This window comes from Antedon bifida, chromosome 2 (assembly GCF_963402885.1).
Source record: "Antedon bifida chromosome 2, ecAntBifi1.1, whole genome shotgun sequence".
NCBI lineage: Eukaryota > Metazoa > Echinodermata > Crinoidea > Comatulida > Antedonidae > Antedon > Antedon bifida.
The window spans coordinates 35,548,692-35,576,045 of record NC_136227.1 but is presented as its reverse complement, the minus strand read 5'-3'; the positions used below and the strand labels follow the sequence as shown (position 1 = coordinate 35,576,045).

Sequence of the window (27,354 nt, the reverse complement as noted above, 5' to 3'; positions counted from 1 at the left end):
CAAAATAACATGTGATTATAACGATAGCACTACTATTATTTAAAATAAAATACATACGTGATTCTTTGAGTATTATTGATACGCAAAACAAACCAAGTAGCGTTAGTTGCAGTTTCCCCATTTCAGACGATGTAGAATGTAGTATTGTAGTTAATTTAACGATGCTGTACTGTAATTCATCTCTTATTTGACGATGCAGTACTGCTATATACTTCAACCATTCTGTACTGTAGTTCATCTGACAATTATTACGAATACACTTTCTTTTAGTGGAAATCCAAGCTTGAGTTTTGTCCATTTAAAATGTTTAACAAGAGTGTCTCAAATTACAGTTCCAAATATGATATTCGATATTTATATAACGTTTGGTAAAAAGAAACATTTTGTTTTAAATTATATGAAACTTCTTAATTTAATCGACTAAAATTAAATTTTATTGAGTTTATTGAATTAAAGCAAAATGTAGAGTAGATAGGGTGGCGTACTTCTTGTGGACATTTTGCAATATATAGTAATACAAATATAATTTAATAATTCACAATACTTTGTATGCTGTCTTTGTTTTTTTTCCGTACATTGTTTTTCTGTTGGTCCCCTTGTTGTTTTCATGGTATTTGGCTTCACTATCTTTTCCATACATTTTATTATATTTTGCTGAATAATTCCATTAGCAATTTTAAATGGAAATAAATTTAATTGTATTGATAATGATTATTGTATAATTGAATTATAAAGCTATTGAATTGAAGTGAACATATTGAATTTCTTTAAGTTTTATCAATACAATAAGAAACAAAATTTCTGCGCCTCCATGATGACGTAGTTGTTACTAATAAATGATGACGTAGTTGTTACGAATACAGAAGTGTATACTGTACGTGTCTGTATTCTGGAGAAGAGGTTACAAAATATTTACAGTAGAGCAATTTCAAGACCCAGCAAAGTGTCCCCTTAATAAGGGTGTCCACTGAAACCAAAAAATGAATATTCCACAATGACCACTAAAAATGATCTGATCTCAAGAAATTAAACTTTATCAGCCAACGTTTTGCCAGTGAAAACGTAATTATTACGATATATGGGTTGGTGTGATAGGATTGAATCAACCATTTTGGCACACTCAGATCTTAGTCTCCCCGTCCCCTTAATAGAGGTGTCCCAGAAGAGGTAGTAGTCGACCCATCGCATAAACACCAACACTACATATTTCAATCAGTGAGAGTGTTACTTCATTTATTTTGATTAATCAAATCTGAAGATAAAAAAACACACAAACATTACCATTGTAGACTATTTCATATTTATTTCACTTCTTTATAATAGTTTAAAGGATTTTATTATCTAAATAATGTTGTTACCGCAATGGTTAATTAGAACAGTTACGTAATACATTAGGTAATGTACTAAAATGTATAATATTGCTATAAATACGGATAATAAATAAACTCTATTCCATTACAGAGTATAAGTAGAATAACATTTTGCTAATACAAAGCATCTACTATATATTTAGTTCTAAAGATTGTTTCTGTAGAGACGCAACGCAAGAATGTAGACTCAAACGCTGGTTTAAGCGTGGTTCCCACTAGAACGCAACGCAGCGACGTATTGAGCACTTTGTGGATATGTGCGCTTTATAAATCTTATTATGTTATCTTATTGACGCAAAGTACTGTATTTCGTAATCACAAGTGGGAACCGACGACGCAACAGAGTGTTGCAAACATCGTAGGTTTGATTTCACGCAGGCGGGGGCAAACACAATTATTAGAAGAGCATTTTCTTACGTTGGGAGAACCCAAGCGTTAGTGGACCAAAGACAAACGACATTTTTATAATCCATAGCTTGTGATTGGTCAAATCGTTACGTTCTTGAGTTACGTCTTTAGTGAGAAGGAAGCATTAAGCTACACACCAAATCAGTGTGTAGGTTTGCGTGTTAAGCGTGGTTCTCACTAAAACTTGGTTCCCACTAGAACGTAACGCAAGGACGTAAACGCAACGCAAGCGTTTTAACCAATGACAAGCGAAGTTATAGACAGTTAGCAATCACAAGCGAATAAGCCATCGCTTGTGATTGGTCAATTCACTTGCGTTGCGTTACGTTCTTGCGTTGCGTCGCTAGTGGGAACCACGCTTAAAGACGAAACGCAACGTAAGTGACTTGACCAATCACAAGCGATGGATTATTCAAACTGTCGCTTGTTCCACCTGCTCACGTTTCGTCTACGTCATTGCGTTATCTCTCTAGTGGGAATCAAGCTTTATATTTAATTTGTTCAATTGCACACGTTTCCTTATTTACATGAATAATACTTCTATAATAACTAATATTAAAATATCAACAATAAACACAAAGTCTAGCATTGTAATCTATGTAATTACTTTAAACGTTTTCTGAATTTGACGTAATCAGGGGAAAATGTGTCTTTTTTATGTACCGTAGCGTTACTCTCCCTTGTTTAATCATTGTTTTGTCTTTGGATCCTATAAGTCTAACTAGTCTGTACCACTACAATATTCTATACAATACATTGGGTTCGGTTGCCAAACCTGTCACTCACTCCAACTCATACACACATTAATTGAATATGTTGCAATTGTCATCAAAATAATATATTTCATTTCATTCATTTTATTATATCACTTTTATATTAATGTAGTTATATTAAACAAACAACAAAGTCTGTAATTTAATCAATAAATTAGCTAAAACTAGTCAACATTTGATATCAATCTTCAAATCATAACGACGTTAACGCGTTTCTATGGAAACATGATTGTACAGACACGCAGTGAATTTGTTTTGTTTGAAATTGTGTTTATAATTTGGAAACATTGGTTACAATGTTGATTAGTACGTCATATTACCCAACAAAATGTAAGCGTGGTTCCCATTAGCTACGCAACGCAACGACCTATCGACGCAAAGTGCTGTATTGCGTAATCACAAGTGGGAACCAACGACGCAATAGTGCTGCAAACATCGCAGGTTTGATTTCACACAGGCAGGAGCAAGCACACTTAAACTTGTTCCCACTAGCGACGCACCGCAAGGACGTACCGCAACGTAAAGTGATTTGACCAATCACAAGGCCGGGATAGATTATTCGAACAATCGCGTGTGATTGGTCAACTCGCTTGCATTGCGTCTACGTCCTTAAGTTGCGTCCTAGTGGGAACCAAGCTTAAAGTAGAAATACTTTGCCAACGCGTTATGATTTCAGGAAAACTAAACATTGCTACCAATACATATACAATAACACATTTAAGTTGATAATAAATAATACAATTCATTTTAAACATTTACAAGCACATGTGTGAACTTCAAATGTTTAATGACATGTTTTTTGGGATTTATCTTCGACAATTGAAAGTAATTTCTTCTCACACATACAAACTGAATGTCGTTACGTAAGCGTTCACGACGTCGTTTACGAAAATGTAAAAGTGCGCGTAGTCATCAAAGATATCAATACAGATCTGTGTATAGACATGCGCAGATTGTTTTATACGCTCTATATCATCGTATTATCTGACGTCACAAGAACATTAATAACCACGTTACCTTTTAAGTAGTAAATATACCTGGTAAGCGGCAGCTTTCAAAGCAGGTACGTCATACCCCATTGGAAGTCGTTGATTGGCTAACCATCGATGAGCCTTATGATAAATCAAATCCCATTCAGCTTTTAGATTAGAACAACTATGATGTAGCCAAATGACAGCTAAGGCAGTACCCCACAATCGCTGTTCCAATTCTAAATCGGGCACAAACACGCCACCAGACTCAACAGAGTTGGGCGACGTTGGATCGGAAACCGGTCCTGTGGCATTCTTTGACTGAATACCAGATCCTAACATGAGTAAAGAGTTCCCTCCATCTGGTGACGTATTTGCCGATATAAAAGACTTGTAACCACTATCAGAAGTGCGAATCTCATTTCCAAATACGGAATCGTGCAGATCAGCACCATCTGTTGTGAATGTATCGTGCGGGCATTCGCACTCCAATCGACTTTCTACCATACACAGTGGCGACGCGTTTCTTAGTTTTTCAAGTGGAATCTCCATTATATCTGCAAGATTTGCATTTAAGTTCCAAGCTCCACAGGCCAGTTGTTGCTCAACTAACGAAAACAGCTCGACGCATTCAAGGCTCGCTGTACGCGCGCGTGTGTTTTGTATATTTGCGAATATCGGGCGTTTAGTCGGTGTACCAAGGCGTCGGCGAATCTTTCCTAGTTTAGCGCTAATATTGGCAAACTTCGGTCTTGGTAATGGTATGTTTATGCTTGAAATCGGCCTGTACAACGACTCTGTAAAAGAAGAAACAGTCTCAGACGGTAAAATGTATATACACATGTTTATATGAGTCGTTAATTACAATATTGTTCTATTGTCGACATGCAAGAGGCAATGCTCATGCTACAAATAACTAGAACGTGTTTTACATGCAAGTTTGTAATTTCTGATTCATAAGACAAATTAGAGGAATGATGTAGTTCAACATAAAATGACCATTCACCAAATGACCATTCACCAAATGACCATTCACAAAATGACCATTCACCAAATGACCATTCACAAAATGACGTCAACTATGTCAAATAATGATACACAAATGTGTTGTAATATATAATTGTTTTGAAGATGATACTTCCATGATTTGAATCAATTCACACGTATAAATAACACGTTTGAATTAAGATAAACGATATATTGTGGGTTCGAGCAGCAGACAAAATCATCTTTATATTTTTCTAGCCTAGTTTATCATCAATGACTACAATCGTATAGCATAGTGTATTCCACAATAACCGGTTTCAAATATTATTATAACATCATCCGTGAAACATAATACTCTGGGCCTTATACCGCTCTGCTTCTTAGCTGTAATTAACCAATATAACAAAGACGGATGGTAACGGTAAAAAAATTATAACATTTATGTTATTCCATATGACCATTTACACACAACGCGGACCGGACGGGCGGTTACCGCTCATGATAGATACAGATTCTACGTAGAACAAGCTACGCGGTTTTTGCCGCTTACCGTTACCGCTCGTATGTAAAATGACCTTTACTAACAATGTATTTCAATCTTGTATGACGTCACGTGTGCAATAAGTAAATAAAAATATAGTGCATTGATCTGTTACATCTAACAATCTAACAATCTATGAAGATTTTGTACAATCTATGAAGATTTTGTAAATCAATAAAACTAATGTCAATTTAATTATTCTTTGGAAATGTTATCGGTAAATCGATACTGATAATCTCTCTCTACAAGCAGTTATACAATAAATATATACTTTCCCAAATCTAATATAAGTTTGTATTATAGTAATCGTACTATTTAAAAAAATAATGTTTATGAGAGCAAAGTTAGAGCATGGAGGAAAAAATACAATGATATTGTTTACTCCATGGATAGAGAATAGTGCGAAGCAGAGGAATGTGTTGCTATATATATTAAGCATTCATTTGTTCCGTTTACATCGTTAAGAAAGCTTTCAAGATCAACTTTATTTATCCAACACGTGGTTGTTCTTTCCAACCGTCCACATAGACAACGATACAAATTTATAAAATACATATACAATAGATAGTTAGGTTTGGTTCTATTGGAGTGTTCATTCACCATTCTTAGCTCACGTCAATGTACTACGTGACAATTTGTAAAAAGTTTCGCAACAATACTTATTTTTGTTATAATGTCGTTTTTAATGTTGCAACGAAAACGGAACAAATGTGACTTTAGCAGCATATAACATGAATTAATTCATTTCTCATTATTATTGACAATAACATAGACAACTAATGAACATTGAATAGCATTAGAATAGATGATTGCTCAACTAGTTTTGTTAAGTACTATGATATACAAACAGAAAAGAGCATATGACTCACTATTAGATGTTGCCAGGTCATATATATGACCTTTTTGGGATACGTAGGCTCCGTTCCAGCGTACTGGTTCTGATATTGTAGAGCCGACTGGACTAGGAGGCCGACCTATGTAAGGGAACACAAAATGCACGCTGATAGAAATCTTAGCACGATAAGATAATACATAATATACAAGAGTATGTTGTTAGTCATAAGAAACAACATGCCTTTGATGAAATAAATTTGCAGAACTTTCAGTTTCTGAAAAATAATTTGTGGTAAAAAAAACGGTACTAATGTAGGGCAAACTGACAACATTATGTAAGATTTCAATTACATTAAGGCCTAATTTTTCCAGATGATTTGTGGTTATATGTTGCCCACCGCAAAAAAAATAATGCTAAACGTTCAAAAATTCGGTAAATATTTAAGGAACAGAAGTGGTATATGCCTACAGATATTTCCATATTGTCTGGTTTTATCGCGGATAATTTAATCTATTGAATTATGTCTGACTTAGGCGGTACAATGTTGGCTTAGGGTGCTTGTGTGTAAAACTCTGTCTACACTATCAAACTTTATGTGACAAAAAAATGTGCCCATATGGACATGATGATGTCATATCACTACCATATCAATATCATATATAAGCATCACTACCATATTTGGGCACATCACACTTTTTTTCACATAAAGTTTGATAGTGTAGACAGAGCTTTAGCGATGGAATGTAACCTCACCATAATATAAAGGAAGATTAGCAACCCGTATGATAGGTCTGTGTTATAGCGCCGAATGCGGTTGTGTAAAGTAACATATTATAGGGGGCGGTATAATCTCTGATTATTCTACACAATCAACTCATAATTAAGCTACTACATTTTTTGATATATACCTTTTTTAATAATTGTTTTTTCTAATTTTGCAATGTAATTAAATATAACTATAAAAGTTTAATTAGCATAGAGAGTTTAGTAGGATAGAAAGCACACCAAATTGAAGAACAGCGGTGACTAACGCACTCAAACTACTTACTAAAACAATTATTTTGGCTTAAATTGAAAATATGAATACATCATTGACGTTTTTATATTAGTATTGTTAATAACGTTTTAATTATTTCATTTTGCATTATCGTTGACTATTTAATCAGATATTTATATACCGCTTTCTTGTAATAATAACAAACTAATAATTTGTTTTCAAAATCATTATCAATGTTTATATTTACATATTCGTAAGAATTATATTCGTTATGATTATAATAATATGTATTCTATTTTCAATTGAAACTAAAATAGACAGATATGAAGTAATCTAATAATTAGGTTGATTGCAAATAAATAGCGTGCGGGACGCATGATGGGAAGGAAATGGAGGCACGTACGCGCATTGTGTTTACGGGATTTGTTGCTTACTTTCTGCCCTAAATTTCTTCCCACCATGCATTGTGCAACGACATTCCTCGCGCAAAAATACATGGCGTATAATGTGTGCGTACAACATAAATTAGACAAGCAAAATGCAGAATAACATGCTACGTGCAACTATTGAAGTTCAATTTATATCATGCATACCTTCTACTTCGAAGCCTGATATCCAAGTCAAGACTATTATCAGGAAAGAATAGATAGTAAAAACATCAAACTATTTAAAAACAAGACGAAAACACCGTGAATCAAACTAACACTGGAAATAAGTCATTTCCACGTGAGACGGCAGAAACAAAGTTTACGCGTGCGTACACCCGGCGTTAATTCGTATCCGTGTTTGTACGCACGTGTATACTTTGTGACGTGCAGTATGTGTGATGTCACTGGCGAAATGACGCTACTTAAAGCCGTACTAAAAAGTATATCTAAATTGAGATGTGATTACCACTTGAAAAAGTAATGATGATTTTTTTTAAATTTAATTTCGAATTAATTCAAATGATGTTTTGACAGACGGTTAGAAGTGGCGTCATAGTGTTTTGTGAGTGACGTCATTATAGTTTAATGACGTCATTAATATTGTAAACATTCCAGTACAGATAATACGTGCTACATGTTGTCATTAATAATTATTTGCTATGCATTTCAGCGTGTATAAATTAATATCAAAATGCAAATGTAGTAACATTTATTTTTATTAATAAAAAATCCAATAAAAATGCTTTAAAATTCTTTCTATAAACAAAACCAAGCTTGACCTAAATTCTTCCATTTTTATTATTACAGTATACGTTGATAACATTTCCAAGATTTAAAGAAGGGGTTCGGGCTTTTTTGTATCGCTAATAATATGATCTAGTAACTAAATCTAAAGAAACAAACAACTGTATTTCGTTTACTGTTCGAATAAAACGATTATTTCTAAGTGCAGTCGAAACTAAACTATACTATACTACTAACTAATAAACCACTGCGCATGCGCATTGTTTAGTGGAATTACACCCGTCTCTATTAATAGAACATAAATTCGGTTTTATTTATTGATGAAATACAATTTTAGATAAATGGAAAGTATAAGTAAACTGTGATGAGATTAATGTGCTGAATGCTACATCTATTAAATACACTGCACTATTACTTTAAATCAGAACATATAGGCTAATTATAGAGTTAAAATGACTATTGCGAGGAGGCATTTAATAAAAAGGCAAACTGCCTTAAAATGTGACATGTTTCGAGAAACTATTCTCATCATTAGACTATATCATCATCTATATAATTATAGACTATTTAATGAGATATGAATTTTCATATTATGCATCAATACACTTTTTATTTGTGTATGATCTGATATTTTAAGTTTTTTTTTCTGGAAAATGTGTTTAATAGTTTGTAGACACATCATTAGTTCTGTCTTACTCGAATCAAGTAGTAGCTATTAATAATGATGTTCTTTTTATTGGGAAACAATAGTTGTATTACGATGATAGACAATTAGACTTACCATAGCCTGATGAGAATGCATCGTCTTCAGATTCTGTGAATGAATTTGAAAACTTTCCTCCAAATCCACTGGAATGACTTTGCTGCATTGAGTGCCTTTTGGCAGAACATTGCTTCAGTGCTTTAGAGTTTGATTGTACCTATTGAGGAAGGCGAACACGTTGTTATTCTAATTATTATTATTACAAGAATTTAAATGACAGTGGCAACATGTAAAAGTGTAACAAAGTTGTTTTTGTTGCTGTTTAAACATTTAATGGAGTCAGGCTTGTAGGATATTAAGATGATTAAACAGTTTTAAGTTGGGTTTGGTTTAAATCAGACATGGAGTGTTAATTGATCTGGGAGGTGGGTTTGAAAGTAGAGGGGTTGGGATTGTGTGTGTGTGTGGAGGGGATGCTTACCTGTACCAAGCATGGAAGCGGTTCATCCGTCTCTTGGTCGACTGATATGAAAGCCGTATGTTTGGAGATGACGTTGGCAGACTGGCTGACGTCAACCACTTTTGTGTGAAGTTTGAAAGCCTCATCACTTGGCATGTCACTCAGACTTGTTCTTGAAACTTTTGTAAGAAATCAGAGCATTTGCTAATATCATGTTTATTATAGGTCTATACTCATATGAAAGGTAGTTATTTTAGAATGTTTAGAAAGATAGTTTTATTTAGTAGTTAAATTTGCTTTCATTATAGTTCTCAATCGAAAACTTCTTTTTAACATCTTCAAATTTGCACTTTTAGAAAGGGTTTACCTGTTTTAGAAATGTTCAGTTCACAAAACATAGCCCAATATAAATGACATTATTTGTGATCGGGTGGCCCAACCACGGGCGCTAAAATAGTTCAAAGTTGAAGCTTATATTTACCTTCATCTCGAATTGCTTGCATTTCTAATAGTTCCAAGTCCTTTATCAGGGTTTTTGCGGCAAGTTGGTGAATAGTGTCCTCCCAGACGTCTTCATCTTCATTTTGCACCCTTGCTCCTCTACATAATAACTTGCGTATATCAAATGGCACGTGACATTCAATTGATTTACCACAAAATAGCCCATAGATAGTAAGTGAACACATTGTCGACCGCGCTTTAATATCTATTAGATTATCCCCATCGAGTATCCACGATTCGTCAAGTCCCTTTTCAAGATCGACATCAAAGTTAAAATCGTTACGCCCGCCCTCTAGAAAGTTATCCCAAACAGGACTCATTGGGCCTAGCTCAATGCTAAGCTGCTCTTCTTGTTTCAGAAATGATAGTTTCGGTGGGCGACGATCCGTTTCTGATTTCGGTCGCGTGCGTGAGACATGTGTAGGGCTGGACGATTTCCGTCGGTCGTGATACGACAGGCGAGACAGCATTGTACGTAACGTACCCGGATCGACGGCGTCAGATGCTTCTGTTAGAGAACTTGCTCTTACTCGCTTTGTGAGAAGTTCAATTCTACGATGTTTCATCTTCAAAATAAAAAAATATTAATCTAAATAATAATTTCTACAAGTTTCCTACCAAACTAAAATTTTTTTTTAAATTTATTAATTTTTCCTGTTTTTAGTAAAAATACTCCTTTTCGTACTGCTTCTATTTTGTTCAAAAAGTTACTCACCGAATCATCGTTTGATAAATGTCTTGGAAATTGTTCATTTATTTCTTGTTCAACTCGAGAATCTGATCTTGGTGACGATGAAAGTGTTCTGACAGGAGATGCACCTTTCAATAAAAGTTAAAAAACATTTAAAGACATTGCAATATAATACATACTACTCAACGGTCCATATTCGTGTAATAGAACATAACACATTGGTGTATATCTAGAAGGGAGACGGATTTGAATTAGGTTATGTTTGCGGGTAATCCTCAGGATTGTAAATCCCAATTTGGGGATTTAGAGGGATGTACCATGCAAATTAATAATTGCCTTTTTGGTCCGCTTTTACATGTGCTTTTTTCTTATATGGCATCAAAATAAACCAAATCAAGCTCAACCACCGTCCTTTTTATAGAGGATGCAGAATTACGTAACTTTAAAGTTATCTTGAGATTATCATTTTGGTATTGGTTATACCGTATGATAAGTTTACCATAATCTGAATATAAACTCAGAAAAGTTGATAGATATTTCTAAGCCAGGTGTTGAAATATTAAACTAAGAATAAAGCTGTATTACAATTTTAATAGATGTCTTGTTTTTCAATCTCATCATAAAGCAATACTTATCTATCTTGGCAATTTCAAGTACATGTTGCATGACGTACTTAATGAATACAAAATAATTGAGCGTTATAAATACTGCATTAGGTAGTTAGATAGTTGCGTACTAATCATGGTGAAAATAATTCCCGATGATTATTTCTAAAAGTCGTAATATTCTGATAGATTTTATGAGAAAATTAATCTAAAATATATATCCTTGACATTAAAAACAATTTTCAACTTCAAGAGGTGAAATCAAGGTTTTGACAATGTACTGGATTTCAACAAAAATTAAGCGCTTGGGTATAATTTCCAGTTAGATTCTTCTAAAATGACTTGCCATAATTCCAGAGTTTTTTAAGCTATAAGATACACTTAAATAATCCGAAATTACTTTCCTTCAGTACGATTTATTTTTAGATATAAAGCTCTGTCACGTATGTACTATCACACTTTATGTGACAACAAAACGTGCCCATATATGGACATGATTATGTCATACCACTAACATATTTTGGCATATTATTACCATATTTGGTATTTTAAACTTTTTTCATAGAGCTTAAGTTACACATAAACCAGAACTTACTTCCAATAAACGACCGGTTACTGGACTGACTATCCTGTTGAGGAGAAAATGACGAATTTCGATCATCTTCCATATCAACACTTTGATCGTCTGATAGATTCTTGTCCAGGAATGGATTATGCCTTTCTTCCTTCAGGAACGATCCAACCGTCGTTTTCATTCCAGCTGTATCTGTTAGAATTCCGTATACAACGATTGACTCTCCTTGTAGTAGTGTTGGATGGTGTGTTGGTGTCTGACACAACTCTATACCGTATGGAAGAGACCACTGGAAGGTGATGTCACTAATGCATGGTCGTAAAGAGCTCTTTAAAAGTTCGAGAACCTGAAATGATAAAAGTTTTCAACTAGATATTCCGCTAGATTTACTCTACTCTAGTTGTTCTGTCTCCACTTTATATTTGGCAGCATTCTTTTAGCTATTTCTTTATGATCAGAAATTTCTTTTTTTCTTTAATCTTTCTAACTTATATTTAAGCTTAGAGTTTGCGAATTTTGTTTTTTTCTTTTTCTGTTTGTACGTGTTTTTTTATATGGATAAAATATTCCGAACTAAAAGAAATAGATTGATTGAGCATGTTTGAGAAAGGAAATATATATATATTGAACTGCAACATCTACTTTGTATTAAAATGCACCGACGGATGATTAGTAAATGGAATACCTAATAGCTCCATGGGGAGGATTTACAAAAGGAATACATTAGTCATAAACTAGATTGGAAAAGAAATAATGTAATACCTTTTTATGCATTCTGTCTTCTTTGTTGATCATCACCGCTGTCCCTCTACCAACACTTGCCATGGTTTCAAGATGTAGTGTAGAAGACCTGTACCCAACACCTATAACGTGCACCCTACAAAAACACCATAAAATCATAAAATTTAAAGGTTATTTTACGCATTTATAGGCGTATAAGCTAATATTTAAATATTGTTAAAGAAGAGGTGGAAGACCTGTACCAAACACCTATAACGTGCACCCTACAGAAACACCATAAACTCAGTAACTTTTACTAGAAAACCATAGGTTATTTCACGCATTTATAAATGTATAGGCTAACAAATATATACAGATATATTAGTACCAGTAAAGATTGTTAAACAAGATGTGTTTTAAATGTATATTGTCAGTTTCATTATTTAATATAGACCCACTTAAGAATTAATTGTACAAGTATGAGTTATTACTGAAAAGGAATATGTCACGACTTTTGTTATAGTAATTACCTCGTGTTGTTACAATTTGCTTTTATAAGTTCAATTGTTTGACCAGAATTCGAAATTCCACCGTCAGTTATGATAAACACTTGTCTAGGCCATCCCCTTGCCACAGGGTGCTCAAATACCCACGACAAAGCAGTGTGAAGGTCCGGGTTGTTCCCACCAAGATCTGCACGAATCGTGCGAATGTGGTTGCTAGCCTCTTTTACATTGTCCTGCGTGTATGGCCGACTTTGTTCAAACGCGGTTTTACACGTGGAACCAAATCCAACAACGTTAAAGCGACATGAGAAAGGTAGACTTTTTATGCATAATAGTAGAGATTCCCGAGTGTTAGCGATGGTGTCACCACACATACTGCTACTTCGGTTTACAACAAAAACAAATTCCCCAGGAACTTCATATTCATCTCTTTGGAATTTCTTTTTAAAATCGTCATAGTTTGGAAAGTAGTTTAACATAAGGACTGGAACGTGCATAATATCTTTATGAAGTCGATTTTTTATATAAGAAACATTTCGTTCATTTTCGTCACCAAGATCGGCTTCTCGGATAAACTCGTTTTCTGATTTAACAAACACTTCGTATTCTTCGGGACGCATGTTCCCATGTTCAAGAATAACTACAGGTTCGCTTATGTTTCTTCGGAAAACTGTAATTTCAAGATCTCTGTCCATTGGATGTGGTTCGGCAAGCGTTACAAATACTGACGACGCGTCTTTTGCAAACGGATCCGCGTCAACACGTATCGAATGACTCGAGCTCCATACACCAGCTAATAACGTTGGCGCTTTAACTTCCAGTTGAAATTCAAAGTTGTATTCCATTGGATTGTACGGCGTTTCATTTGCAATTTCTGACAACTTTTTAAACGTTTGTTCTGGAATTATATTTTCGTCTGTTTGTAGAATTTCCTGAAAATCATCATTCAAGACAGACTGATAATCGGAATCTTTTGTGGAATTCGTTCGAAAATCCGTTTGCAACCGTGGAGTTAACACACATGGATATTTTACAACTACACCACCCTCAACGTTCGTTTGTAATTCAGAAACCAAACTCAATAAAAGTGTGACAGATCCAAAAGGTCGAATCGTTCCAATATTCGCACAGAATATAGTCTGTTCTTCGGTTTCAGAGAGAGTAAACTTTCCTTGTACTAAATAAGTTTGGCTTCCTCCACCTAAGTGCTCGTTAAAATGATCTATATCAGTTTTGTCTTTAAGTTGTATTGTAATGTTACGAGTTTGAAGGTGGGCTTCAAATCCCACCAAAGAACTAGCCTCGTCCAATGGAAGAACAAAGAATCCTTCAACCACGTGATCTTCGTCATTGTAATACGTAAGCGCAGACGTGGTTGCTAAGGACTGTCCGTTAACACACGATGATACGCGAATACCCTGAAGTGGGATTTTCGTGCGTGTGTGACGGTTTATCAAACCCGGCATGATGTTTTTCACTTTAAATTTCACAAAACAATGTTCAGTTCAGCAAACTGTTCATCCTTAAATCCATAGTCTGTAAGTAAAAAAGTAATTGTTTAGAGAAACTTCAACAACAACAAATATTTGTTTGCTTCTTCGTAGTTTTGCATTCATTATAATAGAGGAAATTGTATTATATTGATTGACTTAAAGTATAAAATCGGTTTAGGCTGAATGTTGCAGACGACATTGTTCAAGTCACTGGAAGGGACACTTCATTAGGCGGTGCAACAAAAGATTATATTATCAATATTAATTGAAGCACATTAATTTATTGAAATTGTTTAGACAGGAAGACTGGGTGTTATGTTGTGTTTATCAATTACAACCCGTACTCTTCCATACGTACATAGTACGTGCGAATATACACGCACGCGTTCCAACTTGTTTTGACATGAAGACTTGGTGTTATATTGTGTTTATTAATTACAACCCGTACTCTTCCATACGTACATAGTACGTGCGAATATACACGCACGCGTTCCAACTTTGATAATAATTATACGATATGTGTACGCGCGCGTGCACTTTGTGTCTCCTTATACATATCACTAAAATGTATCATTAAAGTTCTTATAAATATTTGATCGTTGGTATTAGAGCATAGGTCAACATTTAACTATAATGGATACCGTATATCGTACGGTATCCATTATGAATACCGTCATTACTGTATTAATAATATCCATATCTCTACTGATTTCAAACTAGAAGTATAATCAATACCTGATGTGTGCTATAATTTATTAGATGAATCTAATGTACGTCAGTGGCGAAGAAGTAGGCTAGGCGTGTACAAGGTTCACCAAAGAAAACTCCAGCAGTCTACTACGTTACCTTAAATATAACTTAAGCTTTTAATAGTACTACCGACGATTTATATTTTGTAAAAATAGGCCTATGAAAACAATTATAATTTTCTATATTAATATGTAGTGTTTTCTTGAGCTTTTTTCTAAAGTTAAATAACATAGGATTATGTTTTTGGTGTAAGTTATAACATATTCACTTAAGTGCACATTGTGAAATTAATTTATGACCAGAATTAATGTTTTCAGATATGCAGCAGGAAGTGTTTTTAATTGCATTTCTGTGAAAATATTTTCCAAAGTATTTCTGGCTTCCTGCTCTAAAAATAAACACATACAATTATTATTTCGCATAAATTGGCTCTTCAGTTAGCATTGGGGTCGTCGTATAAATATATCCGCCTTATGTTAAGCAACGTTCATAAGACTTCGATATTCTTTTTGTTTGTCAATGGGAATGTATCGATCAAGAGTGTATGTGTGGTGTGAATGATTCAACAAAAGCTCAACAACCTCTTAAATGACTAACAAACACTACAGAGCTAAATCGAACACTGAGAAATTATTTGAAAGGCTTACTAAAATCTTAATATATAAATGGAATGTGGATTACGTTAATGGTTATAATAAATTTAAATTTAGACGAATAATTTGTATTCACCTATAATATAAAGGTAGAATTGTATACTGGCGTGAATGTTGTCCATGGATTTATTCAAATTTGCTGCAACTCCTAGACTCATAATAACACAAACGCCATCTTATGTTGTAAGATTTTGATTTAAGTAAAAGTTACATTTAGTTATAACAATAATGTAGGCCTACTTTAGTATTACATGCGCAGACCTGCCTCCGATTAGCATTTTTTGATTTAGAGTGATTCATGTTTCATTTTATTTATTTCGTCAAGAAATGTTTAAGACGTACAATAACAAAGAACATAAGAAAGATTTCAAAAATCCACAGGATTTAAAGTGAGAAAATAAGAGATATAAAATAATAATGCAATGTGGCCTACAGTAGAATTCTTAATAAATAGTTTAAACTAAAAAATATTTATATATGTCTCACGCTTGTATACACATTAAAAATCCATGAATAGAAACAAAGTCTAAAATTAAATTCCTAATCTGATGGGAGAGTTCGAACAGAAATAGTACTGTCATGTGATGAAGATCATTTGGCCCAAGGGAACACAGACAAATGTTATTATTTGGTATTCATAGGTTCTCGGGTAACATTATTCCACCAAATAAATCGTTTATAAATCGAATGTGCCTTGGGATGTGTGTTTAGGCTTACACATATGCAATGATGACGTGTGTCTGTGAAATGTCTATTTTTGAAAGAACTTCACTGACGCCTGTATAATCATTCCATCACATAAAATGATGTTATAAATGGTATGACGTCATCATTAGATGCAAATTTATATTCTAGTAGCATTATTGTATCTTTACACGTTTATAGCTACTTTTACAGTCGTATCGTAAAACACACAAAACAGTAATATAGTCAGCCTTTTAACTTGCACCGACGTCGAAAGGGGTTTGCGTGACGGGTCACTCTTAACTTAATCTACAAATAAAGGCAAATACATTTTTAAATATTGTTGAAGAAATCCACTACAAATACAGTTTGTTGAATGGATACCTTTCGTATTGACGACTACGGAGCTGTGAAAGGTATTTCTACCAACTCTCAAACATGAGGATGCGCATAATGACAATTACTCGATAGCCTAGTCACGTGGAAACGAAAAGTCGACATAACGAGGTAATCCCACCGCATACTACTGGGAATGCTGGCCACGTCACAGTAGTTTAAAACAGAAATATTATCTAAAGATTATAGACGTGATCTGCGTTTAGATAAAACCACACAAGGATGAAGAATACCATTAGAGATAATTGCTTTGATCTATGACTTCTAACAATAATTGTAATGGACTGCTTAGCATTTGTATTCTGATAATTTTCTTGCCCAACTTGGAGATATAGAGAAACTTAAATGTATGGAAAGTGTACAATTGACAACATGGTTTAAACAAAGAAAAGTGTTATAGAAAAAATGTATTTTATTTTATTATAAATACAGCATTTCAATTTAGAATATTTAAAGCTCTGTCTCCTACACATCACACTAGCTTGACAAAAAAATGTGATGTGTCCAAATATGGTGGTGATATGCTCAAATATGGCAGTGATATGACATCATCATGTCCATATATATGTACATCACATTAAGAGTTAATTCCCTAAGCTTGGTTCCCATTGGACGCAACACAATGGCGTACGCGCAACGCAAGTGAGTTGACCAATCACATGCGACAGTTCGGATGGTCCATCATGTCGTAATTGGTCAAATTACTTGCGTTGCCTACGACTGATACAGGGACACTAGCGTCCAGCTTGGCGACTTTTCGTAAGTTAGGCGCGCATATTAATCTATTCTTAGAGTCCTTTATTTTTTAACATACCATTGTCCACCAAGTATGATATATAAAATGAATAATAATACGGCATTATATTCTTTCCTAATTTCTTTTCAACCAGAATGACGACTGTATCTAAATATTCGGTTTAGAAAGTTTATATTGATTAATAGCCACACTTATGAGAATATATATGATATTCTCACATTAGAAACTCCTAAACGGTCGTAAAATCAACCGTTACACACGAGAAACAATTAAAATATTATATAAACCACTCCTACACTTCCGCCATTGATTTTTAAAAACATTATAAATACGCATGCGCAATAAACAGAATCTGTTCATTCTAAAGCAACACATTTCCGGTTTTTGAATTATTACATAAATTATTTATGATTTTGATAGAACATTTGCGAATGGACTATAGGCCTACTTCTTTACATTTATTAAATGTAAAATCAATGTTTTTAATAATAGAATCATTGACAGAGGGAAATTTTACGAGAAGATGAAAAGACAATCAAGAAAAAGATAATACAAACAGACAACAAACAAAAAAAGAGTTCTTAATCTAATTGAGTAATGATTGTGTTTGCAATAATATTTGTTTTTAGAAGAGTTTCACAAAGTCGATGATCCACTTATAAAGTCCATTGTATATAAAATTAATATTATTAATGTTTACTTGTTCTGTACACTTCATTTGTGTTATCTTAAGCTTTGTCTACACTATCAAACTTTATGTGACAAAAAAATGTGATGTGCCCATATATGGACATGATGATGTCATATCACTACTATATTTGGGCATATCACTACCATATTTGGGTGCATCACACTTTTTTGTCAAACTAGTTTGATAGCGTAGACAGGGCTTTAGTAGTGTATCAAACAACAAATTTCCAATTTTATTATTGTATTATGATTATTGGACAATAACAGATTTTGAATTTTGAATTTGAGTTAATAAAAAAGGTAAAAGAAGCTCTGTATAGCTATCATGTCAATCCACAGTTTGGACCTAATGGTTTTAAATACAATAGGAATATTTTACTGAAATTGTGTAAGCTATAAACTTGAAAGAAAAAATGAAATTATAGGAGTTCAGAAGGTAGTATTTTGAAAATAAAAGCTCTGTCTACACATCAAACTAGTTTGATAAAAATGTGTGTGATGTGCCCAAATATGGTAGTGATATGCCCAAATATGGTAGTGATATGACATCATCATGTCCATATATGTGCACATCACATTTGTTTGTCACGTAAAGTTTGATAGTGTAGACAGAGCTTAACTCTAGTTTATTAGTCAAAAAATTGAATAATGTTATTACAAAAGTAGAAATTAATTTACATCAAATTGTAATCCGTGTAAATGTGTGCACTATCCACTCATTGGGTTTAGATTACTCTCATCGGTCGTTGTTCAAACACTTCTTATATCCATTAATCTCCAACGTGTTATACAAGATTTTGATGAGATGTTAGTATTTGAAATTTGACCCTAAAGGCAGGCATACACAGTCATACATTTGTCTGTCATACACATCATACAATGTATGATCAGACAAAGTCTGATCGTGTATGCCTAAATCAGACTTTGTCTGATTGCCATTTTATGTGTCTGTCAGTGTCTGATGAGAGTAGAACAATGCTCTACTGATAATACATGTATTATGAATGTCTGAAGACAATATTCACTATTGACCAATCAGAGCACAGAGATTTTGACAGACTATTATTTATTTTTGCAAAAAGATCAAGATGGTTGAGCGCGAGGATTTTGACACAAACAATTTAATTGATCTCTTTTGAAGAGAACCCATGTTTATGGAATGTCAAATCCCATGAATATCACAATAAAACTCTCAAAACTCTCACCTACAGTAACTGAACGGTTGGAATCAGAAGGTATGTTTAAAGCTAGGCCTACTATTTAGACCTAGCCTAGGCTAGAACTAAATTTTAAAGCCTGTCAGAAGTGCTTCAGTCCACTTAAAAACATTAGGCCCTAGCCTAGACAAATGTATGTGTGTGTATGTGACAATGTATGCTCAGACTTTGTCTGATCATACATTGTATGATGTGTATGACAGACAAATGTATGACTGTGTATGCCTGCCTTAAGTTAAGTTCAAATCGTCATAGAACAACTTCAGATTAATCGCATTTTATAGTATTAAATATGAATGTAATGTGTTTTCTTCCATTTTCCTTTTTATTTTAAGTGTTTTTTTATTTGTTTGTTACATTCTTATGTTTTTTTTATTTGAAATAAATGATGATTGTATATAGTATGCGTTAGTAAGAGTACGTGTATCTGCACTATCATCCGCGTCGGCATTCCATTCAGTGCTATCATTAATTGATGATAGAAGGCGTTTGTTACAACCGGTAATGTAGAAAACTCCAGCTTATGTAGTTACTATCGCCAGCTAATGTGGAAAATGTTATATATTTTACAAAAATGTATAAATCATGTGCAAATGCATCGATCTTTACTTAGCTATCAGTCTTTCTTTATATTTTAAATAAATGGCAAGATTCTATTTGAACCATTGAGCATAATAACTATAATTGAACTATATATAAGTACTTATATAAGTAATAGGTCTATAGTATACTATCGATATTATAGTACTATACTATATTTTCGATCAATGACCTATGAACTACGACCTATTCAGATTAGACCACCAATGTCTACTATTGGGATTTGGCTGAACGACCTGCAACAAGCCATGCTAGATTGACTTCCCCCACGCAACCCTCGCAAACTGCTAAAAGATTTACTCCATAATGTGTCGTCATGGGCCGCTAATGTAGTCGCAATATTATATCATTATTTCAACTGTTTTTTTTTAATTTTTATTATTTTGTTATTACTGTAAAATATTGTATTGATTAAACGTGATTTCATAAATTGTTACCAAGGCAACTGAAAGCGTCCTTACTCTCGCTGCGCCATTAATGATCTTGAATAATAACTTGAATCTATATATTCAGTAAACAGCGTAGCTAGCAGACACACACAATTACATATAATAATAATAATGTATCTTCAGAAATCTATACTTAATTCTCTCCACGGTGTAAAATACTTTCTTACGTTTTAATTACTATCAATATCGACCTTTTGTTTTCATTACGCGGCAAGCGACTACGCAGCTATTGATCTGCGCGTGCGCTTGGCTTTGACAAATGCGCAGAATGACATTTCACCTTGCGCGTTGCGCGTAGTGTGGTTAACAACGAAATGTCGCTAATATCAGGTTTGTAATCGCTATCGTTACCTCTGGGTGTAATAAAATACTTCATGCATTTTGCATCATTGCTAATTTTAATACGTGAATATAAAGTATCAAATTCGAGAATTAAAATGCAAATTACAAAAACTTATGTCTAAAATCTATTCATAGTATTTTATATTGTGAATTTGTTGACGAATTTAGAACACAAATGACGCAGTAAGTACACGTCAATACATTGGGCAATGTTACATGATAAATTTAGTCTTAATATTAATCGTTTCTTATGAAGATTGTGGTAACATATCACTCAATTTTTTTTTTATTTGTGCAGAATTGAAAAAAGCATCATGTATTTTCGCATATTAGGCCTAATGTATTCAGTGTGTAGAATATTCTTACATTAAAGTATGCCTGGTCCATTGAGCAAGAAATTGAGATTAAGCTGTTTATTAGAAGGGAAATGATCCTGAACCATCACTATATTATGAATCTACGATTTAAGCTTACATCATTTACTGAAAAAAATAAGGCTACATACATAGAGTTAACATTGTGAAATAAATGGAAATTATGTTCATGTTATTTCCAAATTGATCTGTAGCAAAATAACATTTATACAATATAAACCTTTCCCAAGTTATTGTCTGTTCTATGTTTCGCATTTCACTTTTGTTTGTATGAAACGACATGTGTGCCAAAATATTTATCTTTTAACCAATTGTAAGTCAAATCGATGTTCAAAACCTACCGACGTATGAATGGTATATTAGCATGAAGAAGAAAAAAAACAAACAAGCCTTCCTTCTTCTTAAAAATATTAATGTAAACTTTGACAGAAATGAAAGAAAACCCATAATTGTAGGACTTCTTTAAAAAAAATAAATTTGGACCTAGTCCCTAGAACATTTACAACTCAGCATCCATCCATGTAGGCCTACCAATCTGACATATAGAAATAAAAACCAGTAAGAGCTGAAGTATTTTTTGATGTACAGTTTTATTCTACGTCATTCACTGATTAGCCAATTAGGTATAATAGATATTCTTTGTTCTCGTTACTTCTCACAAAGTAACGCCAATTGCAAGGACAGCAGATCGGATATTCGGTGTGATTGGTCAAATTACTTGCGTTGCGCGCTACGTCCTTGTATTGCGTCGTCGCTAGGCAGACATTACGCAGCGCGCTATATAACTTAGCGGTAGGTTGATTAATTTCATGATGAGGAATTCATGATAATTAATTTGAGCACAACAAATACCCTTAATTGAAAACCATTGATCTGAATCTAATTTGATGCAAATCTTGAATGGCTTGAGGAATAATATCTAGAATTTTAAAAAATACAGTTTAATTCGTGAACAGAAGAACGTACATATTCTGTGTTGTTAATGTGCGTTTAAATCATATCAAGATTTCTAAGTAATACTATAGTTTAATGAGATTGCTAAGCCTATCGCTAATGGTGATAATATTATTATTATCTTATGCGGAGACGATGTCGACAATAACCATTAAACAGCGAAGATGATTATAATGATATCCTAGTAGTAGTAAGTACCATATTGATACTTCGTCCACATGCTTGTATCTCTTCATATGCAATAGTTATAAGCACACCTTAGCAACACTGCACTGATAATATGCTCTTAATTACCCTTATGAATACATCCAGTAAATATCGTAGCTAAACACATTTGTTTAGACTATAGCTTCTTTAAAACCATCATCGATCCGAAAGAGTTAAAATAATTTTTTTAAATAAATACTGGAAATATTAATTATTATTAGGCCTAAAATAAGAATGTATTCTTAATATCGTCTTACCTTGACAGCCTAATATTGACAATAGAATATCCAACTACTACTAGAAAATGAATGAATGTGTTCATTGAGAAGACGTCTACTGCACTAGTGACTCGAGGATATCTATTGTGTTTGGCCATACAATGACTAATCAACCGTAAAATATTGACCTCCTCGTGACATCATCACTAAGTGCGCGTATGTTCGCAGTAGTAATTTATCAAGCTTCAGCTAGGCCTATATAATAATGTTTATCTTTTAGTACATCTGAACGTGGTCATCAAAAGCTTTTAGTTGCAACTGTCTCCTCGCAGTTAATTCGTTTTTTCGTGAAACAGAGCTGATGAATAATTGTTCTTTAAACATGTGATGCAATTAGGGGGCGTTTGATTGAGTAACGTATGCTAACTGATGCCGAAATGATGAGTAAGACTCGTTTTCAGCGCAGATGTCTAAATATGATCAAGGTAGCAATTAATTTAACGTCAATTAACGATGTTTTGAAGTAGCTTTTACGATTACACGTCTTATTGAGAATTTCATTAGTTACAGATTCATTAGAGAGATTCCTAATTTGCATAAATGGGCAAATATGTTTTATAGACACATGTCGTTAAAATGAACGTTTCCTCCATGCAGAAATGTTCGCGCGTTCATTCATATCGCAGCAAGCGGCACGCTTGTACGACGCAGTGTGACGTCACTAAATTCTCAAAACAAAACATTGACCCAGAAAATGGTTATATCATAATATTATGTATACATAATAATATGAACGTGACGCCCTTTGTTGTCGGATCAATAGATTGATCTATGACTGGGCTTGTGACACGGTAAACATATTCAATAATGATTGATTTTACCAGGTTAAGTAATTTTTTTAAGTACTTAAGCATACATAATGTTACAAAGAAATATACTTATTTTATAATTAAACATTGGACATTTAGTTACATGCCGTCAATGATACATAGTTTAACATGCATGGTCATATTGATGGCAATGTGACTACTTTTGCACGTGAGCGCACTTTGTGTACGTGTCTATTGGTAACGTCAATGATGATTATTAGGATATGGAAAATCATCACAAAAAATATATTTTTAAATGTTATTATGAGGAAATCCACAAATGCATCCGTAAGTTATTCTATTTAATACCTATACTAAATATCGTTGTGTGAGTCATGCTAAGCTTGGTTGCCACTTGGTTGCCACTTGGACGCAACGCAAGGACGTAATTAATTTGACCAATCATGACGTGATGGGTCTTCCGAACTGCTTGTGATTGGTCAACTCACTTGCGTTGTGCCTACGTCGTTGTGTTGCGTGGGAATCAAGTTTACGGAAGTTGATTGAAGCATAACGCTCTGTGATCAAACTAGTTTGACAAAAAAGTATAAGATGCCCAAATATGGTAGTGATATGACATCATCGTGTCCGTATATGTGCACATCACATTGTCACAATAATGTTTGATAGTGTAGAGAGCTTAACACATTATGATAATATTTCTAATAATCATGACGAAGGAGTTACTGACTAATTCGTACAAAGTCCACAAGAGAATCATCTACCGCTGAGACCTACATAATCATTCACATAAGATATTTGTATTTAAATCCACGTTCAGAATACAGCCAAGTGATGCTCCACTGGTCCACCAATAGGCCCACAATGGGACTTTAACTAACAACTGCAGCTTGAGCAAACGTCTATAACATTTTACTCTCATGTTTTGGTTTCTCAGCTTTAAATCTGCCAAATTCATAATTGAGAAAATCGTTGTACATGTATCTGTAACCTTTAATTTGTGGATACCAAACGATAAGTTAATAAATTAATACGAAAAGCAAATCGAATTTTGCGTAAAGCTAGCTGTTATTCTGCCCAATGAGGGAGTACAGAAGACCCTGTAGGCTAATTCCAACACCTTTCTTCGACATCAAAATAATAAAGATTAATTGGACTCTCAGTTCATCTTATCGTCTGGGTGAGAAAATATCTGGAAATTAATCGTATATTTTGTTTGCTCAAGAAATAGCTTGGTCATCGATTTTACGTCATTGGACGTGAGACATATTTATTATGAATGCACTTAAAATGTTTATAAACGATTTATTGTGTTGACACGCTAGAATGTTCTCCTTCTAAATTCGAGTGGGTTTTTTTTGTTGGAACCTCTAAGTCGGCCGCTAGAAATTAAGTGTTGTTATTATCAATTTATCATTTCTATTAGAAAATGATGCACATGAACCTGATTGGTCGAAATGGCATCAAATTGACAATCCACGTTATAACCTGACCCTCGGAGGATCTCAAATGTTATAATGCACCTCTAAGCAGGCAATATCTGTATAATAACATAATAGAATAAAACATTTATAATATTAGATAACATATCAAAGTGAGCTGCACCGTATGGGCGGCGATCACCTCCTGTTTATCCCTTGTGGAAAGAATACGACAATTTAAATAAAGATAGGCTCATAATATGTGATCAGCAGTTTTATTTAGCTTGATTACGGACACAATCTGACTAAGGCTCTGTCTACACTATCAAATTTTATGTGACAACACAATGTGGTGTGCCCATATATGGACATGATGATATCATATCACTACCATATTTAAGCATATCACTACCATATTTGGGCATATCATTACCGTAATTGGGCACATCACACTTTTTTTGTCAAACTAGTTTGATAGTGTAGACAAAGCTTAATGTAGGTGGATGGTGATTGCGGTTACAGCAGCATTCCATTTAATTGTATCACTCACTGATTGCTAGGATTATGGTATCACTACATCCTTATTATTGTATTTGTCATATCGTCGTAAACTACATTAAATTAATCCAATTTGAAATAATTGGATCAGTTAACATTATTACGTCATGATCATTGTCGTCATGAGCATATAATTGTATCATTATCAAATTCATCTCCTTCATTTAAATTCCATCATCAGCACCCATCACTCTTAATTATCATCATATCGTTTTTGAACCTTTATAAAATGAACTACACAATAATCATAATGATATCATTTCTATTATGATACAGACACAAGACTGGCAACCTTAAATGCCACAATATAATAATTCTAAATGTCACACTTGACAAATTTTGTTACTGTAAATGTCACAGATGATGAATTTTGTTAAATGTCACCAAATATGACAATTACTATCAAAGTATTCCATGCCTACTCAAAATTTCACATGATCAAGCTTATTCATTTACATTTGGGAATTCTTATCTTCGACATCTTAAGGCAGTGATTCTAAATTTGAATGAATTAACAATATAACACGATGAGGTCATTAAACTATTGAAACAATGGATAAACATGTTTACTACATTATTATAGACATGTTTACAACATTATTTAGACGTGTTTACTACATTATTATAGACGTGTTTACTACATTATTATAGACATGTTTGCAAAATTATTATAGATATGTTTACTACATTATTATAAACGTACGTGTTTACAACATTATTATAGACGTGTTTACAACATTATTATAGACGTGTTTACTACATTATTATAGACATGTTTACAACATTATTATAGACATGTTTACAACATTATTATAGACATGTTTACTACATTATTATAGACATGTTTACAACATTATTATAGACATGTTTACAACATTATTATAGACATGTTTACAACATTATTATAGACATGTTTACAACATTATTATAGACATGTTTACAACATTATTATAGACTGTTTACAACATTATTATAGACATGTTTACTACATTATTATAGACATGTTTACTACATTATTATAGATATGTTTACTACATTATTATAAACGTGTTTACAACATTATTATAGACGTGTTTACAACATTATTATAGACATGTTTACAACATTATTATAGACATGTTTACAACATTATTATAGACATGTTTACAACATTATTATAGACATGTTTACTACATTATTATAGACATGTTTACTACATTATTATAGACATGTTTACAACATTATTATAGACATGTTTACAACATTATTATAGACATGTTTACTACATTATTATAGACATGTTTACAACATTATTATAGACATGTTTACTACGTTATTATAGACATGTTTACTACATTATTATAGACATGTTTACTACATTATTATAGACATGTTTACAACATTATTATAGACATGTTTACTACGTTATTATAGACATGTTTACTACATTATTATAGACATGTTTACAACATTATTATAAACGTGTTTACAACATTATAAAGTTTATGATATGAATATGAGTTTCATCTTCAGTGTTCTCCCAATATATATAATTTTCTTACACAATTTTGTAATATGTAATATTTGTAAGACAATTTAAACCATCAAATCTTGCTGAAAAAACTTGCTTTGTGAGTGGTGAATGGTCTTATTTTATTAACTTGACAGTGTTTGTTGTTAGAAAATAAACAAGCATTGTTGTTAGATGTTTACATTGACGTCAAAAAGTACTAAACTTACAAAAGTATTATGAATTACATATCATCGACGAGGTACATTACAATGTAGGACTGTTTGTGAAATCATGTTCGGTTCGAAAAAGCAATAAAAATATATCTTCATAATATTATACTGACTTGAAACAGAGTTTCTTTCGGAGGATTCTCTTCTTAAGCTCCGTCTACACTAAGAAATATTAAGCTTTCGGAGGATTCTCTTCTTAAGCTCCGTCTACACTAAGAAACATTA

General features: G+C 33.3%; 1 protein-coding gene across 2 annotated transcripts; it reads right to left on the bottom strand.

Annotated features, from left to right (window-relative positions):
* Positions 1-1,317: 1,317 nt before the first annotated feature.
* LOC144834871 (von Willebrand factor A domain-containing protein 5B1-like) lies at positions 1,318-22,711 on the bottom strand. 2 transcript variants are annotated; one of them, XM_078689841.1, is made up of 11 exons: positions 22,638-22,711; positions 12,839-14,350; positions 12,351-12,465; positions 11,610-11,934; positions 10,434-10,537; positions 9,699-10,284; positions 9,239-9,396; positions 8,836-8,974; positions 5,920-6,024; positions 2,170-4,319; positions 1,318-1,951 (listed from the first exon to the last, which is right to left on the bottom strand). In XM_078689841.1, exons 2-10 carry the CDS (start codon positions 14,278-14,280, stop codon positions 3,565-3,567), a joined length of 3,729 nt encoding a protein of 1,242 aa, XP_078545967.1. In that variant the 5' UTR covers positions 14,281-14,350; positions 22,638-22,711; the 3' UTR covers positions 1,318-1,951; positions 2,170-3,564. The 2 variants fall into 2 exon arrangements, with proteins under 2 accessions (XP_078545967.1, XP_078545968.1); XM_078689842.1 differs by lacking the exon at positions 5,920-6,024.
* Positions 22,712-27,354: the final 4,643 nt, after the last annotated feature.